This window comes from Balaenoptera borealis, assembly GCF_965194805.1.
Source record: "Balaenoptera borealis genome assembly, chromosome: 18".
NCBI classification, from domain to species: Eukaryota; Metazoa; Chordata; class Mammalia; order Artiodactyla; family Balaenopteridae; genus Balaenoptera; species Balaenoptera borealis.
In genome coordinates this window covers 45,461,576-45,479,759 of record NC_138877.1, presented here as the reverse complement: position 1 = coordinate 45,479,759, position 18,184 = coordinate 45,461,576, and the positions used below count along the sequence as shown (strand labels likewise).

The window sequence follows — 18,184 nt, the reverse complement described above, 5'->3', positions numbered from 1 at the left end:
TTATTTCGCTACTAGTGTTTTTGATTCTGAAAATAAAAGAAGGATTTTTTTGGTGTGTCTAAAACAGGGCAGACAGTACATAGATAATGTACTTATTTACAATACATTTAATGAATTTTAAATCTACAGTGGACTTTGTGCACCAGTGGTGAGATGACAAAGCATCATATTTTGCTAAGTTGGGGACCCAATTTAAGAGTTAGATTTGCAAAAACTACATGTCTTCTTCCTCCCTTTTGTAGTTTTACATTTAGCTAGAGGTTGTTCTCTAAGATTCAACACCTAAATAATGAATTTTTTTATATTGTTCAAAGCTGACCTCTGCTTTTAGAAAAGTTTATCTGCACTTTCTCATCTGTTTAGAAACATACATTTTTGGTTAAGAGATCGAAGACAATCTCTCTTTGTCTTTTTTTTTTTTTTTTCCCCTGAGCTAGGGAGGTTGAGATAAAAAAGAATGACTGCTTTAAAAGTCACACATGGCTGTAATTTAAGATTTTTTTCCTCTCATTGTCCGTAACAGTTGAAAGAAACCTTCAATGAAAGTTTATTAACTAGGCCAATGCCTGAGGCAATAAAGGTTCATTTATTACCAGTTTCTTGGCTGTTTTTCTTCTTCTATTTTTCGGTTAAACTCATAGCGTAAGATAATACTTCACAAAATTAAACCTTTGACCTTCTGTAGAGTTAAGTCTCCTTTGATTAGATAAAGTAACAATTTATGGTCCAGCATGAGGTTGCACATGAAATGAATAATGCAATAGACTCCGTGTGGACTGAGAATCTATTGCTTTTGAAAAGATGAATGCTGTTTAAAGGGGGAAAAGTCCGCTTAAGTGTGTTGTCTTTATTCAGTATGCACTTTAGCAATATTTCAAAAGGCTTTACTTCCAAGATAAAGTTATGTTTGAATTTTCTAATTCTCAGAAGGAAGATGTATGGCAAAAATACTGCGAAGAGCTTTGTAACTCTTTGTAGGACTGTCTATGCCACACACTCCAGGTATTAACAAAAGCTGAATTATAAAATAGTCGCATGAGAAAAATGACCATTGCTTTTACAAATGGAGTTCTATAATGATGGGACAATTAGCATAGCATAATTTGCGATAACATGATCAGCTACTGTTAACATGACTTAAATTGATATTTGATAAGTTTTACCAACAAGAAGCAGAGCGACAAGAATAAAATATAATCATAATAATATTAAGCTAGGTTCTTAATTTTTAAACCAACCCATAGGAGTTCAGTTTCTGGTTATTATGGTATAGCAACTTCGGTGAATAACAGTAATGTTTTAAATTTTGTTTTGCTTAAGTCATGTTATAAGTTTGAAATTCCATAGCGCATTGCCAGAAGAGTGATTGGATATGATTTTCCAGATATTCCTCTCATTTTTCCATGTGCTCTTCTCAAAATTATTTGGCAAAATTGAGAAAAGTCTCAAATCAATCAGTGAAAATATTTTATTGGAATTGTCTAATGACTCCAGAATAGATACACATGCTTTCAGACTCAGAGTTGATGTTTATTTCTATCTTCAGCTCCTTGGAGGTAGAGAAATGTGTACACAGCACAGGTTCGTGTTTCACACGAAGCTGTTGTGATTAGCTGGTTGTTTAAATTACTAATTGACATGCAGAAGTTGAATGCTTGAGAGAAGTGTTTTAGTTTTAGTTTGGTTCTTTTTCAATTAGCTTAAATTATTTAAGATGAATAAATCTACTGCAGTGATTTAGTTTCTTTTAATAGAATCTCATGGTACAACATAAATTAGGTCAAGAGAAGCCATTGAATCAGTGCAACTATAGACTTCGCTCATAAATGAAGAGATGTAAGGAAAATGGAAGATTTGCTCTGACTTACTACTGTTTTGAAATAAAGTAAAAGGTTTTAGCAGAATGTACAAAAGACTAGCATTTATTGCCACGTTAGAAATTAGATGTTTCTTTCTGTTGTAATGCTTTTGCAGAAAAAAAAAAAATGAATAGTGCAATGTCAACCATTGGTAAATTCTTCTTTGACATCCACCTGCTCTGTTCGTAGGTGAGCTGGGTTGAATATATGAATCAAACCTCAGAAGGGAAATAGTTTTGAACATAGACAGCATTTATTTCTTGAACAGTAAAGTACAAGGTTGCGTCAAAATCAGACAATTTAAGTAACTTGTCTAAATTACACTAAAAAAGTTAAGTAACCCGACTATGATTACAAAAGCATGCCATGATTAAGGCTTCATGCCATCCTCTAGGAGATGACAACCACTTGAGGCTATGGACTAAGAGCTATATTTCTTTGTAATCTTCCTTGTCACGTGGCAGTATCTATTTTTCTAAATTAATCAGGATTATTCTTTTCCATAGTCCAACTTTAAAACTGCAACCAAAATCCTACGTTTCCAAGCACTACAATTGGGCTCTCACACTGCATATTTTTCTTGAAATCACATAGGGAAAATACATTTCTTGTCGACTGATTACAGAGATTCAATGAGATGGTGATATAAATGTAAGAACCCAATGACAAAAGTGTGAAGAATATATTGCTTCAAATAGTCCTTCCATTCCTAACCTATTGTTATTCAGTGAATATGGCTATATATTTTTCTCAACCCAGACCCTGACCTCTATTTAAAAAGTGTGTATGTGTGTGTATGTGTCATTATATATATATAATGATGTCTGTATGTATATATATATAGTAATATATATATATATATATATATTTCTTGAGTCTTTTCCTTTATATTACTATATCAGAAAAATTTTTTGGCCACATTGTCTCCAGCTATTTCTGTCTCATTGGATAACTCCCCCCAAACAAAACTTGCATGTAAAAACGACCACCTCTATTATAATTTTTTTCTCATCTCCTCTCCTCACCGACAAGCACACACTGACAGAGCCCTACATGCTACCAGGATTCTGGAAAAAGAAAAGAAAGATACTTATTGAAGTATCAAAGGAGTTAGAAGAGCGTTTACATGGTGTTGAGAAAAGTAGGAGAACATTTGGAAAGACTATTCTTGGGCTGAAATGCCAGTGAGGTGACTTTGGCAGGAAATTAAATTTATGACACCATTTCCTCTTTTCACTTATTATACTGCCTGAACTGTCACCAATATATTGACAAGTAGCCTCTTTTAAAAACATCCTTTCACAATGTCACATACTGTCAGCTACTCTCAGGTTGGTAAGAGCCACCTGCCTGGGGCCAATGCTTTGAGTAATTTGGGGTGATGAGTCATGTACGTAGTAAGAAGTATTGGGCCTTAGACAAATATGAGAACATCCAATGCCCAGTTTAGTGGAGAATGGAATAATAATAATGAGAAGAGTGCTTTAAAGAAAATTTAAGACAAATGTTACCTCTTTCAATTTGGTTCTATTTACAATTTTTTCTATATTCAAGATATAGAGAGGAAAATAATTTATTTGCCTTTCTCCTTTTCCTTGTTGCTCTGTATTTAAAATATAGGACTCAGGGTAATATTATAAACAATATATTTCACCAGTAGTACAGGTTAAAAGTTTTGTGCACAAAGTTGAATGACCATTGTTTCTGTGGCAGATATATTCGAAATTTTATAAAACGGAATCACAAATGAACATTTAGATCAGGTTTTTAAGTGGGGTCAACTTATACTTGTGACATCATCTGAGTGTCTGTAACATCATCTGAGTGTCTGTAACCTTGGCTTCCTGTGCAATCCATAAGCTACTTGAGAAAAGAGGATTCATTTTCCTTCAGTGATTCCATAGTTTACTGTATTCTGTACTTTTCTTTTTTCGTTTATTGACAGAGGCAGTGTGGCCACTGCTGAAGTGGGAGTTAGGGGAATTGGGATTAATCTATCATTATTTAATGGTGTGACTTTATAGAAATGATTAACCTCGCTGCCCCTAAGTCTCATCATCAGTAAAATAAAAGGGTCGCAGTAGATAAAGTCTTTCTCATCTCTATGTTTTATAAGTCCAGACTCCAAGTGGCTGTTAAGAAATATTTTTCTAAAGGTGGTAATGTTAACAGATGGAGTCGAAGTGAAAGTTATATATTCAAGACCTTGTTGTGTCAGGTTCAACTTTTCATAAATTACCTATTTTCTTATTTTAAATCATAGTAATTTAAACATTTGAATTGATTCTGTTTCATCCTGATTCTCTGAGTTAGTGATTAGAAGTTGAGTGTTTCAAAAACTTCCATGGAAATTTCTCAGTGATTTTACATGTGGCCAAATAACATCACCATGGGGTCCCCTCCCTCTGACTTCACTACTGCTATTTCTTCCTAAACTCTGGGAGACTGTAGATTTTAAGCTAATCAGAAAAGAATGCTAAACTTGATGTCTACTTGATTTATTAGTGATTATCAATATTATAATAAACTCTTTCTGTATATTTCTCCAAATTAGTAGATTTTTTTGGTTAATTGACACATTTAAAAATCTAATTTAATCAATTGAAAAACTGGAAACTGGTATAAGGAGTGTTTCCATTAACAGCCTCTAAGATCAATTTTCCTTTTCTCTGCAGAATATAAATGTGTTTCAAAGGGCAAGAAAAATCAGTCTAATGGACATTGGGAGACAAACTCTCACTCAAAATCTTCAGTCTACCCTGCTTTACAATTAAGTTACTTATTCTAGTTGATTATCATTTCTGTTATTTAATCATTCAAGGGTGACGACAGGCGCAGTTCAATCACAATTTCTGTTTATTTAGAAAGTATTGAGAAATAAAATAACTGGGAAAATTAGTTTCAGTTTTTTAGACAGCTGGTATTTAAATAAGGATAGGAAGAAGACATGGTGGAAAAAAGGTACTGGTGTTTTCAAGTTGTTATACTGAGCCAAGAATTCTTCTAAGACTTGGAGTGATTTCAATTGAGTTGTAATTCAAACTCATGTAGAGCTTACAATGCACCTTCAACAGTTTTGCAAAGAGTCTATACGATCTGTCAGGAGCAGAAAGATTACTTCACAGTAATGACTGTTGAATTGAACTCTGCTTTTTGATGTTTTACTTTCTGAATTGAATTGTTGGACAAGATTAATTGCACACAGTGAGAGTTTTAAATGAATGACTGTGTAAAGCACTAAGTATCTCTGTATGCCACTTGGGGGAGAAAAAGCTAGAAGGTTTAAATGAATAAATGTATTTAATGCACAGAATGCCTGGGCTAATTTTAAAATTCCTTTACTAACATCCTTTATTGAAAATAGAAACCCACTTTATTCATCTGTCTTGGTTATATTGCTCTAGCTGAAGTAATTTAATATTCCTGCTTTCCACTAATCTTGTAGTTCAACAGAAGTAAACAATAGGTTTCATAAATTAAAAATACACTCTTCTGAACGTGCTTATAAGATTAAAAAAAACAAGGCTGTAAACATTTATGACTGAAACAAACTAGATTGTTCAAATACTGCCATGATGTATCATGTATATCAATATGGCACTGATATCAGTTAGAATGCAAACAAGGTTTTAAATGATGTGCCCCTTCATTTCAGCTGGAGAATCCGCTTCACACCATCTGCCTATCAGATGGTTAGGAACCAGGACTGCGTATTAATGCCACATGTTCGATTTTCCTCCTTCTTGTAATGGTTAGATTCATATTGCTAATAGCTGTGCATGAGCACTGTCGATGAAATTTCTGTGACGGTGGAGTGATGAGATATTTATAAGCTGCCTGTCTCCCTGAATAAGCAGTAGGAAGAGTGCCAGACGTAAATAACTTATCAATTCCAGAATATTAATAATAACTACTATTGGCTATAAACGAGTGCATGTTAGAGTACTTTTTTCTACATTTGGGTAAAGTGACATAGCCTAATAAAAAGTCTATCATATGGAAGCTTTGAATGCTTAGTATCTCTTGCTTATAACTAATTTTATTTAGCCATTAGGTCTTGGGAAACGCATTTTATATGGAATGCGATGTAAAAGTAGACAACATATCAAACATTTGGAAGTCATCTTGATGTCTTTGAAACCAAAGATCAAAGATTAGACCTTTCAAGTTAATGAGCAAACACACAGATCAGAGAAAGAATTTGACAGCAATATGTCTCTTTTATTGATATTTATAATCTATAGTTGTAATCTACTCTTTATAACTAGGGGTACTAACTTATTTGAAAAAAATAGAATGGGGATACTTTTCCCTTTTTAGAGAGAGCAATCAGGATTGTATAACAGCACTTGAAGGATTTAAAGGCTGTTGTGATAAAAGTTGAGAGCAGAAGAAAAATACTATCTTTGCAAAGGAAAATAAGGCTCTCAAGGAATAATAATGCCTGCTTCCCTTCCAAATGATAAGCCCATGGATTGGTTTTAGGATATTGAATTTGAAGTAGCAAAAGGTTTGTATCAATATAGCACAGAGTGGAGACTTAGTGATTTTATGATAAATTTGATCAGTGTAGGCTACTAAATCAAATGATTTGATAGAAGCATGGTTTTCAGGTGTCCATTTGTCAAATGTTTAAATTTTCACCGTACACTGTTAGATAACTTTTGTCATATTTGCATTTTTGTGAATAACTGAACAAAGGTAAAACTAAATGACATGATGGGTATTACGGGTTACTTGATAATATTTACTACCATTTTCAGAGGGCTTAGTATGTGCCCATGCTGTTGTGTACATTATTTTACCTTTATTCCCCACAATACTGCTATGAGGTCAGAACTGATAGCTCTGCTTTAAAGATAGGAATTTGGAAGCCTCAGGAATTATATAACTTGCTGCAGTATTTCATATAAATTTGATGCATGTTGTCCGAAGTTTGTATGGCTTTTGGAGTGTTTTGTTTTTCAATGACTGTATGTTTACTCCTTATATGATAGTGAGTTTACATAACTAGGAATCTCCATGCCAGTCAGTTTTCAACAAGAACTTTAAAAGATTTTAATGGACCATCAAAAAATAAAAGTACAAGTAAAAGAAATCTATAAGCCGAGATAAAAATAAAGAATTTCTAACAATAGCCGGTTAAAAAAAGTAATATAGAATTTGCTCTGAAGGAGTAGAACAGAATGGAGCCCGCTGCAATGAGTTTGTAGCATAATTCAGACACTAATATGACAAGCTGTTTTTCTAAATTCTATGTAAAAATCTATTCATCCTTTTGAATTGTAAGTGGTAGAGTTTGTGAAGATCAAATAGAAAAAAAAGAAACCTAAATATTTTTGCATGACATAAGGCCTATGGGCTTTAGCCTAAGTTTGATGTACAGTCCCTTTTCTGAGGGCCAATAGAAGGTCTACGAGTTGCACAATATATGACTTATTATCCTTTCTCTGAAGGAAAACATCTTTTTTAAACAAACTATCTCTCAATACATTATTTTATCAGTGGCAAATGAATTTTAAGTATACATTAAAGTTTCCCCATTGCTGATGATAAAATTGGATTTAGAACCTTTTAAAATAAAATGAAATTATACTACATTTGACTTTTCAGTTTAGTGTATGTTTTTGTCTTTGTGTATGAGATACTATAATTGTTCTTGGAGAGTGTAAAAAGTAAGTTTCATGAGGTAAAATAGATGGGTTAATCATTCCTTAGTGTGAGAAAACCTTTGTTCATTTATTTGTTTCTTCACCGTACACACACACATGCATTATGTGTGTGTGTACATATATGTAATTTTTCTCTCAATGAGAGAAGGAAATCTGGTGAAAATTTTACCTGATTGAAGAATCTGGAGAAATTACCCAAGCTGTTTAATTAACAATTACTGTATATACCAAATAGATTCGTATATGTAAGTGGTTGGTTGAGTTAATAACGTGCATGGCTACTAGATCTATAACACACAGAAGTGCTGTGTTACCTGGCTGGCCTCCTTGCTTCTGCTCTGCTAGGGTAGAGGCACAGAAGACTCATTTTTCCAAGGTCTGCATCACACTACAGCAGTATGTCTTAGATTCTGATTATTGGTCCAACCTGATTTTGTATTTTAACAAGTTCCCTTGTTGATTCTTAAGCATACTCACTTTCAAAAACCACTGCAGAGATGATCTACCTAGCCAGAAAGCTTTTACTGTAAGGTGTAGACACACTTTAATAATGTACTTTACTGTCATCAAATAATCTAAGGGCAGGGAGGATCAGAATCAACCTACTGAAAGATAAAAATACAGATTCCTCAGTCCATGTCAGAGATAGGGTCCATGAATGTGGCCCCAAGGAAGATAATCTTCAACTTTATCACACTCTGCAGCTAGATTTGATGTAGATTATCACTTGGAGAAACACTGGATTACCTAGTTCTGAGGGAAAAATGGCTTGTTTTGATTGGGAAGAGTTAAAAGCAGTCATAAATTCACTGCTTCAGGGTGGGATATTGAAGGAAAATATGCTGAAGTCTGATTATGAGGCAGGTGGAGAAGAGTTCTAAGTGAGAAAGGGTTACGGAGGGAGGAAAAGTGTGTGGTAAATGTTATGGGTTGCTGGCGTTTACACAAGCAGACCATTCTTTTCTTAAAAATTTTTATTTCATATTGCGGTATAGTTGATTTACAGTGTTGTGTTAGTTTCAGGTATACAGCAAAGTGATTCAGTTGCATATATTTATATACCTTTTCATATTCTTTTCCACTATAGGTTATTACAAGATATTGAATATAGTTCAATATGGCTCAAGGACCTATACAGCAGGTCCTTGTTGTTTATCTATTTTATATATAGTAGTGTGTATATGTTAATCCCAATTTCCTAATTTACCCTCCATCCCACCTTTCTCCTTTGGTAACATTAAGTTTGTTTCCTAAGCTGTGAGTCTGATTCTGTTTTGTAAATAAGTTCATTTGTATCATTTTTTTGGATTCCACATATAAGTGACATCACATGATATTTGTCTTTCTCTGTCTGACTTACTTCACTTAGTATGATAATCTCTAGGTCCATCCGTGTTGCACAGGTAGAGCATTCTTGATTGCATAGGAAGTGTTTTTGCAGTGTGAACTCCCTATGAAGTATAGACCAAAAACTAGTGTTATTTTGTGAATTTATTACACTTATTTTTTCAAAGGCAGCTTCAATAGGGAACAAACTATACAATGGGACCTCTTTCTAAAGTGAGTGTATAGATTCTAAACTAAGTTTTTACTAGAGACAGCAAATTGGAGGGAATTTGAGAATTACATGAGATTTGAAAGGGCCATGGCAAGGCCAACAGGAAGTGCAATCAATGCAGAGGTGAGGGTGAGACTTTCGTGATTCTCTCCAGTCCTAGGCAGATGTAGCTTTGGAAAGTAAACGCTTTTTATTAAATTAATGAGATTTGCTACTCCTAGTATATTTACATTGACTGTAATATGAACATAATGTTTTAAATTACTTACACTGATATTGTCAAAATAATGCCCATATTTCTCCTGCGGCTTTCCATGTAATCCAGTTTGAGAAGTGTTTTTTTCATTCAGTGACAATTTGTGCCAGGCTTTGTGCTCAGTGTTTGGGATACATATACTAGGAAAGTATTTCTGTCCTTTCAGTGTTATAACCTAGTCGGAGGAGCTAGCCCTAAACTGACCCCCCCTGAGCAACACCCCCCCCCCAAAAAAGGAGCAATAAAGAGTTTGAGTGAGTTTCTGTTCTCAGATTGCACATTAAAGTGACCTGAGGAACGGTAAAATCAACCAAAATATACAGATGGACGTGTCCCAACCAGAATCTCAGATGGTAGGACTCAGCTCTTTGCGTGGTTTGAAAGCTCTGTGAGTGATTCTGATGCAGAGAGAATGCAGACTTTCATTCAACAGGGCTGAGAACACACGCAAGTGGACCACTAGCTCTACTCTTGAGGAGTAGGGTGGAGAAGGTCAGCTCTTTAAAAGAAGTGAGTCTTAGGCTGATTCTTGAAGTGTTGGAGCTCTTTCCCAGGTAGGCTGAAGAGTCAGGATCCTGAGCCTGCTTTCCCTAGAACATCATATTTAAGCCTCACATGACCGATGCAAGGACAGATCTGGGGCAGGGAACTGGAGAGATTTTCTAGAAAGTCTGAACAGCATGTGCAAAGTCTAGCTTGAAAGAGGAAATGTAGTCCACTAGAGGAGGTGAAAGACCCCTATATGTCTGGAGCACACAGAGCAGCGGAGACCTGGGGGAAAGATAATGCTACACAGATAAGCAGGGGACTGAGCACACAGGGCCCTGACAGACACATGAAGCACCCACCTTGCTCCTCAGAGCGGGCATCGAATGCCAGGATTAGATTTTTCTTTTCATAAGGTTATGTTGACCGCAGTATGAATCATAAGAGATTGGAGGTAGGGAAAGTGGAAGCTGTTAAGAAATAATTACAAGACTCCAGGGAACAAAAAGTGGCAGCTTGCACTAGGGGAAGCCAGGGGAGATGGAGAAAATTGGCTGAGTGTGAAAGCTATTAAAGAATTAAATTTGAGAACCCATCAAACAGTTAGGTGAGTTAGTGAAACTAAAATCAGCAACTGTTGCAAATGTCATAGCTTTCTTCTTGCCTTCATGAAACTGGACTGAAAATAGAATATTTCAAAAGTATTATGGTTATAGCATGTGTGTGTCACACACACATCTATCGGTTGGAATTTGTATTAGAAGTGTAAACCTAAGGGGGAAAAAACTGTCAAATGGAAAAAGAGAAGAGTACCATAAATAAGATCAGATAAATAATAAAATTGTGAAAGGCATTTTTAAAAGTCAAGGGTTAATGCCGGCAGCTAAGGAGAAGCAGGATACTTCTAGCTGAGGGGGGCTGCAGCTAGCCCACTGTATCCTGCTTGAGTCATAGCTAGGACTGGTCTTGACTTGCTGAAGTAAAAACTAGAACACAAGGCCTGCCTAGTTTTTACTAAACATTATGTGGCATTCTTCACATAGTTTATCTTATTTAATCCTTCTATTATCCCTTTGTGAATAGGATGACTTTACAGATGAAGAAACCATACTTAAGAAGATTTTATAGCTTGTGTAAGGCCATATCAAGCACAGTTATGTTTCATGCTACTGAGCTTGATTCAGATCTATCCAATAATAACAATCATATCTCAAGTTGTAGTTTTTTCTTTCTTATTTGAATACTATGGAACAAGATTTACCTGCCTCATAAATCAAAGATAAAGACCCTAGATGTGTCATAAATTGGATATGGGACAACACCAGGCAATGAAGGGAAAGGACAATTTGGATGTTCGCATTGGTGACAAGGCGAAACTGAGGAAGAGAGATTTTCTGGGAAACACAAAGAGAATTTTAAGAGAACAGGAAAGAAAATCTTCTGAAACATCTTTGAAGGAAATGAGTAACTGGGGAGAAAATTCAATCATAGGAAGATGAGAGAATCAGTTCAAGTTGGGACTTAAAAGGCAATAAGTGTTCAGTCGAGACCCAGATGAATTCTTTGAGTTCAGATCAGTGCCTTTTTAGGGGGCAGTTACCAGTTTGTCATGCAAAGAGTCAGTCTGAAGGTCTTGTTGCGTTGGGGTGAAAGTTGTCAAGGTCTCTTTGGTCTGATCTGAAGGAAAGGTGAGGTCTTCTCCTAACCTCAAAAAAAAAAAAAACAAAAAAAAAAAACAGAGGTTTCTAGGGAAAAAGACCTTCTTCTAATTCCTGAGGCTGCAACTTATTTGCTGTAGTAACTAGAAGTGATGATTAGTGGGGAGGAAAAGGAGGAGAGAGGTTTCAGTCTCAAATCCACCAGCTGCGAGTGGAAATAAATCACACAGATAAATTCAAAGCAGGCTGAAGCGCTGTAGCCAGAAATTCTGAAGCAGCATAGCAAAAGGAGTATGAGGGTGTGGGCGGGTGTGTGTGTATATCCTCTCATAGACTGTCAGAGTTTTAGAGTTAGGAGAGATCATTCACACGTTTCAGTGTCTTTCGTTTTGCAGATGAAGGATGTCGGATGAAGTGAATTGACTCGGTAAAAGTTCACACGTTTAAGGAAAACAAATCGCTCCCCTGCTCCAAAACCTGTGCTGGTTACCTAGAGCCTGTACCTAAAGCCAGGTCTTCGCTTTCTGATCTTCCGTATGTGGCCTCAAACTGTTTTTTCGAATCTCATGATCACTCCCACCTCCCGTTTTCTGGATGAACAGAGACAAACTGTTCTGGAGATGCTGTGGCATAGTGGTTAGAAAGGTCAACTCTGGGACTAGAATACTGACAAGTGGGGGAAGTGAGTCACAGGCCTAGGCTGTTCCAGACAAAGGCAATGGCAATTGCAAAAGCACGGGCTTGAAGAGGCAGGGCACGTGTGGGTACTGGGGCCACGTTCAGCATAGGGGGAGTATGGCGTGAGAATAGGGAAACTTCGGGTGATTAGGTAGGTTTCCCATTCTAGTGAAAAGCTTTGTGAGTTAAGCTAAGCAGTTCAGATTCCCCCCACCTGTAGGCAGCTGTAGAGGATTTGGAGCCAGGAATGACATGTTCAGATGGGTTTGTTTGAGGGGGAATTCTGGCTGCATTTCTACTACTCTCCTTCTGTATACGAATCATGCTTTTGCTAATATTGAATATGGGAGTTCGGAGAGCGCTCTGTGATATCAACATAGTTTCACTGGTTAGCTGGGAATGAATATATGCTATCAGAGTGCAGTATAAAGGAATCAGATACTTCAATATGTTTGTATATGTGTTCTGTAAAGCACGTGGAGTCTTATGTGAAAAATCAAAATTTGAATTACCTCATTTTTAATTTATTCTTTGAAGGTTTGACAGCAGCAGCTGCAGCAGCTGCCGCTGCTACCAATGCAGCGATCGCCGAAGCAATGAAGGTGAAAAAAATCAAATTAGAAGCTATGAGCAACTATCATGCCAGTAGTAACCAACATGGAGCAGATTCTGAAAATGGGGACATGAATTCAAGTGTCGGTAAGTTTTACGTTCACTGAAACTTACTGTGATCATTTTGCTACTCAATGACTTTCTTTTCCAGAACAAAATTATTGGCTACCCGTTCAAGAAGTTGGCCCCTTTAGCTTTGAAAATAGTGTACATTTTGAAGAAACCACTTAGCCTAACAACACACACTCTAAATAAATAATTAGCAACATTATTTTTAAATGTAGGAATTAACTTTATGTCTGCAACCTCTACTGTAAAAATTCAGTTAACATCTTTCATAATACAAATAAGTTCTAATAGTCAGAATTCTAAAGTATTGATTATGGGTAAGATGACAGAAGAATATTTACAAACAAAACCACACACTAGCTTTTTTATTCTTAATGCATTGGTTATCAAATAAGAAATGCGCCTTAGCAGCAAAACATATAAACTTAATCTTTTCATGTATTGCCAAGAATAAGAATTATGCTGATAATTAATTCTTTCTGTATACATCCATTATCAGTTTCTCTTATTTAAAAAATGCCACTTTAATGTCTTAATTTGATCTTTTTCTTTCTTGAGGTATGGAGGGATGGAAAGTTAACCATTACTATTTAAACCAAAAAGGAACAGCTTTCTCTTTGCAGAATTAATTTGGGTAATTTGTTTTGTCAAACACAACTTCAAATGAAGGTTAAATTTTTATTGATGATATCTTTGGCATCTGTGTGTTTGTGACATAAAACTTTTTTTTCTGCCACTGCACTGTATTATTTCCCTTTAAAATGTAGAAATCATGCTCAAAATATAATTGAACAAGAGAAATTTGGATGCTACAAGATGTACCCAAGACTATATCCAACATACATGTTCATGAGGGACACAATAATATATGGCAGTTCAATTAGATTTTCTTTTCTATGCAACATTTTAACAGATTATTTCTTTAGATAATCAGCAGCTCCCTACTTTCAGTCCATTGACCTACAGGTAGGGGGCGTGTATGAAGGAATACTGTGGACTTCAGTGATAGTCATTTGCACAGCTGTTCATGGAATCATGCGCTAGATATGAGTAACCGAGTAGGAAGTAATTTTAAAACACATACACGAAACACAAAATACCACCACTTCAGTGATGCCAAAGAGCAGCTTCCAACGTAAAAAGGGGAAAAATAGAACTTTTCAACAGAACTAGACAAGAGAAATAGAAAAGGAGAGGCGTTAATGGCTTTGACTTGAGAGTATGATAAAGAAGGAGGTAGCAATTCTTAGAAGGATAAAAAGATGTGGAAGAAAGCCAAAGACATGGCTCAAAATCTGAAAAGAACTAAGGGAAGTGCCAGCGTTCGCATTTGCAGTGCTTCTGTTGAGAAGATGGAGGGCGGTGGATGGTTTAGGGCATAGTTTACACACATCAATTTAAGCTTTTAAAAGTTAAAAACGATATTGAAGTAAAATGAAAGAATTGTAATTCTCTTTTTAGAACTATTGACTGCATATTATTTTAAAACACTAGTCTTTTACTTTGCCCAATAAAATAGAGCAAAATTGGACACTTTTGAAAACAAGGAATTGGCCACTCTAAACTATAGTTGTGATTCCAAGGCATAATTTGGATTGTTATCAGAATTTTAGGAGAGTAAACCTTGAATGCGGGCTGTTGTTGATAGCTGGTGTTGTGAGGAGGGATCTTTAAGTTAGGCAATTTAATAACACTTGAACAAAATATATTAAAACACTCTACCTCTGTCAAATTTCCTGAGCAGCAGAACAGAAGCTGGCTTTGGAGAAACCAACAGGCATAAGATAAAGAGATCATAGCTCATAATTAAGCATTGGCATACACTTAATATTTGATATTATGGAATAATACTTGCCCTCTGACCAAATTGTGCTTATCATAATTATTTGGATAGCTAGGCTCTCATAATGACTTAAACTAAGAAACAATTTAAATTTGCTTTTGCGTTTTAGTTGGAAGAAATCACTTTTCTTCCATTAAGGTATTCACTTGCTAGTTTATCTTGCTTTTTTTTTTTTTTTGACACCCATCCTCCAATTTGAACCAGAAATGGAAATTTATTTGAATTTTCCTAGAGGGTCTTAATATTTTGAGATTGTGTTAACATTAGTGTCATTGCTCGTCCCTAAAGCTCATGGATCATGTATGTTAGAGATCTGTAGCTGATTTGAGGGGAAATGTTATCCATTGTCATTTTTATTCTACTCTCACATACTGCTGTCCTCTAAGAATTTGTGATTTATTACCCTTCCTGAGCACACCCCCTGCCCCCTTCTTCTTTACCTAGAGATCAGGGAAAGAGAGTTTAGGGGAGGGATGGGGTAGAGTGAGGGAAGGTACAGGGCAATGGTGGGGATAGGAGGTTGAGCTTTCATAGATCACGGCAATTTTGAGCAATTGCTTTAAATGGACTCCAGTCTTCTCTGGTTCTGAGGATAGTGCCTGCCTCTTGGTAAGTGTTCAATAACTACTTGCTCCGTGACTTTGGAAAGTTATGTGAACTTTCTGAGCCTCGCATTCCACATCTGAAAAATGGCATAGAAAATAGTATCTGCATCATGAGAAGGAAAGGAAATCATATTTGACAAGTGCTTATCATTTTCTTTATTACCGTGTCTGTTTATCACATTTTTTTGGTCACGCATAACGTTAGTCATGTGGGTATTGCTTTTGCTATTGTTATTATTTCTCCCAACTTACCCTCCTGAAAATCACCTTCTTCCTCTGTTTACAGCCACCGACTGCTTCCTCCTCTGTTTTCCTATTCTCTCTACTAGGTATTACTTGTTAAGCTGCAGGCCTGTGAGGATATTTGGGGGCAGCTGTGACGTCATTTGGATTTTGTTATATGTTTGATTTTAGCTTATTCTAGGAACACAAAAATAATCCTAACACAGCCTCAGCACTCAAGGGGCGTACACTCCTATGGGTGGGGTGGCTAAGTAAGCAGACAGTCATAACAGGATGCGTTGGATCCCCCAGAAACATCAGCTAGCACGAGGTGCTTAGGAAGTGGTATTGAAAGCTATGAATTCCAGTAGGAATCCCAAGAATCTCAGAAGTCTTATATTTCAGAATACAAAGGTACTGCTCTCACGAATCTATCACTTGGCCCTTGGAAGTAGCGAAACCCCTCAGAGAGGTGCTACTTAAATGATGTATTGTTACTACTCAGCCCTGCCCAAATCCAGTGACATTTCTGAAGTCGATTCAGCGTTCTCTTTTCCCTTATACTCATCTGGCTCACGCGTTATTTAAACGTTTCAGCCTTCTCTGTGTAGAAACACTGTTTCCCCCGCCCCACTTCCTCACCCCTTGGTTGTAAGTAAATCCTTAGTGCCGCTAGAAAATAGATTTCTTTTCTTTGATTGATTTCATTTCATTTGGCTTGGTGAGGTGAAGGAATATTCTTATTATAGATGACCCTCTCTAGTTCTTAATATGAATTGTAAAAATTAGCCAGAAAAAAAGGTGTTTGAAGAAACCTATGACACGGACAAATAATTATTTTATATCCCAATTTTACATGGTAACCTTGAGCTCGCATCTTTCCAACAGAATGATCACTTTAAGAAGAAGTGAGGACTTCAGGATAGATCCGAGTGAGGCATCAGCAGGCTGAGTGAAATATATGGCTGTGTCGCCATTCTCCCTCATCCACAATCAATTGGATTCTTTTAGTTTAATATTTACTTGCTAAGATGAGATGCTAGTCTGCATGGTGATAAACAGCCTGCTCCTGGCATCTGAAGGTGACCTGTCAGTTCATATGGACAAATCTCCTGCTTACTGAAATGTACAAAATAAATCATTAAAGCAGGCAGGTGCTCATTCCCAGATTTAAATCACCATAGATTTATGATTTGAATTAATGCTTCATTTGGCCATAGAAATAGATGCTGAGACAAATGATATGCACTGGTTGGGGTTTCCATACTGTAGCCATCCTGATATTGATTACTGAGATGTCTTTGCAATCTCTTGTTTATATCAAGTACTATCTTGTGACAGGTTGGCTGATATGAGCTACATTGCAGATAAGAAGGAAAAATGTCCTGGATTCTTTTTAGTGGCAACGCTATCCACAACATACAGGCCAGATAAATTGCTATTTTTTTGCTTTAAGGACTGATCTACATAACCAGCTTAAAAAATGCTGCTTGGAAATTGGGACGGGGATATTGGAAAGGCAGAATTTAAAACCGGTGAACTCAAGGTCAATTTCATAGTCTCTATAGCTATGTTTTATCTGCTTATCTTCTTTTTTTTGGCATCATGCACAGTTTTGAGGGTACTAAATTAATCACAATCGATTTAATCTAAATAAAGGAAACTTAATTTTACTTCTAGTTTTTAACTGCTATATAAATATTGACATAGTGAGCATCTCTTAGTAGTTTCTCTGTTATTTAAATACTTGCTAAAGCTAATATCTTACTCCCTGAACTAATGACAACAAAGGAAACGACTCTTTAAAGATAAATACATTAAATATTATTCCCAAGTGCAAGAGTTTGTGGACTATAATTTACCAAGAGGCAGGAAAAGACTGCATTTTTACTTCTCTTAACATTTTATTTAAGGAAAACACTATGTACACAGTTTAAAGAATACTCAGAGGATTTAAGAGGGACCTTTGCCACAAGCTAATATCTGACTCATAGAACTGGTAAACAGCTATCAACAATAGTAGATTGCTTGCTTAGTAGGAAATGAGTTCATATCTATTCAAAATGTGATCTCAAAACAGATGTCCCAAGAAAATCTTATTGTTTAAACTATAGTCATAACCCCCGAACTGCTGTTATTTCTTTAAGGAAGTGAAGTAATCTTAAGACTTCAGAATTTCTCTCTCTGAACACCATGGAAAGTAGGCAAGAATACCCTAATGCAGTGATCCACAAACTTGAACACGTTTCATATGCCTGAAATGTAGGATTCTTTTGCATTTTTTCAAACTTGCAATAGTTACAAAGATATAGGAGTTTCAAGTAAAAACAAGAGCTTGAGTTTGGGATTAAACAGCTGTGTTCTTCAATGGTATTCCTTTCTCCTTACCTCTGTCCATCAACCAACAAAACAAAACAATGAAAAAAAAAAAAAAAAGCCAGGCAGATAGGGAGATAAAATTATCTTCCCTGGCTGACCATCCCCTTATCTTTTTTTTTTTTTTTAAACCATTCCTAAAGACATAAAATAGTTTACATTGCAGTCATTTCCTTTCTTCTATCTCATGTGTCTATTTGGAAGGAAAAATTAATTTTATGATTTCAGGAAAAAGTCTTGGAGACCTTGAGAAAGCAAATAAAAGGAAACTGAGAACACAGGCCGCCAAG

General features: G+C 36.0%; 1 protein-coding gene across 3 annotated transcripts in view; it reads left to right on the top strand.

The window, feature by feature from the left end:
- The window catches only part of DACH1 (dachshund family transcription factor 1), a 412,485-nt gene that overhangs the window by 208,402 nt on the left and 185,899 nt on the right, over positions 1 to 18,184 (top strand). For all 3 annotated transcript variants that reach the window (XM_082365964.1, XM_082365963.1, XM_082365962.1), the window contains exon 3: positions 12,705 to 12,866. In XM_082365964.1, coding sequence (XP_082222090.1) covers positions 12,705 to 12,866 — 162 coding nt within the window. The remainder of the gene's footprint in view (positions 1 to 12,704; positions 12,867 to 18,184) is intronic.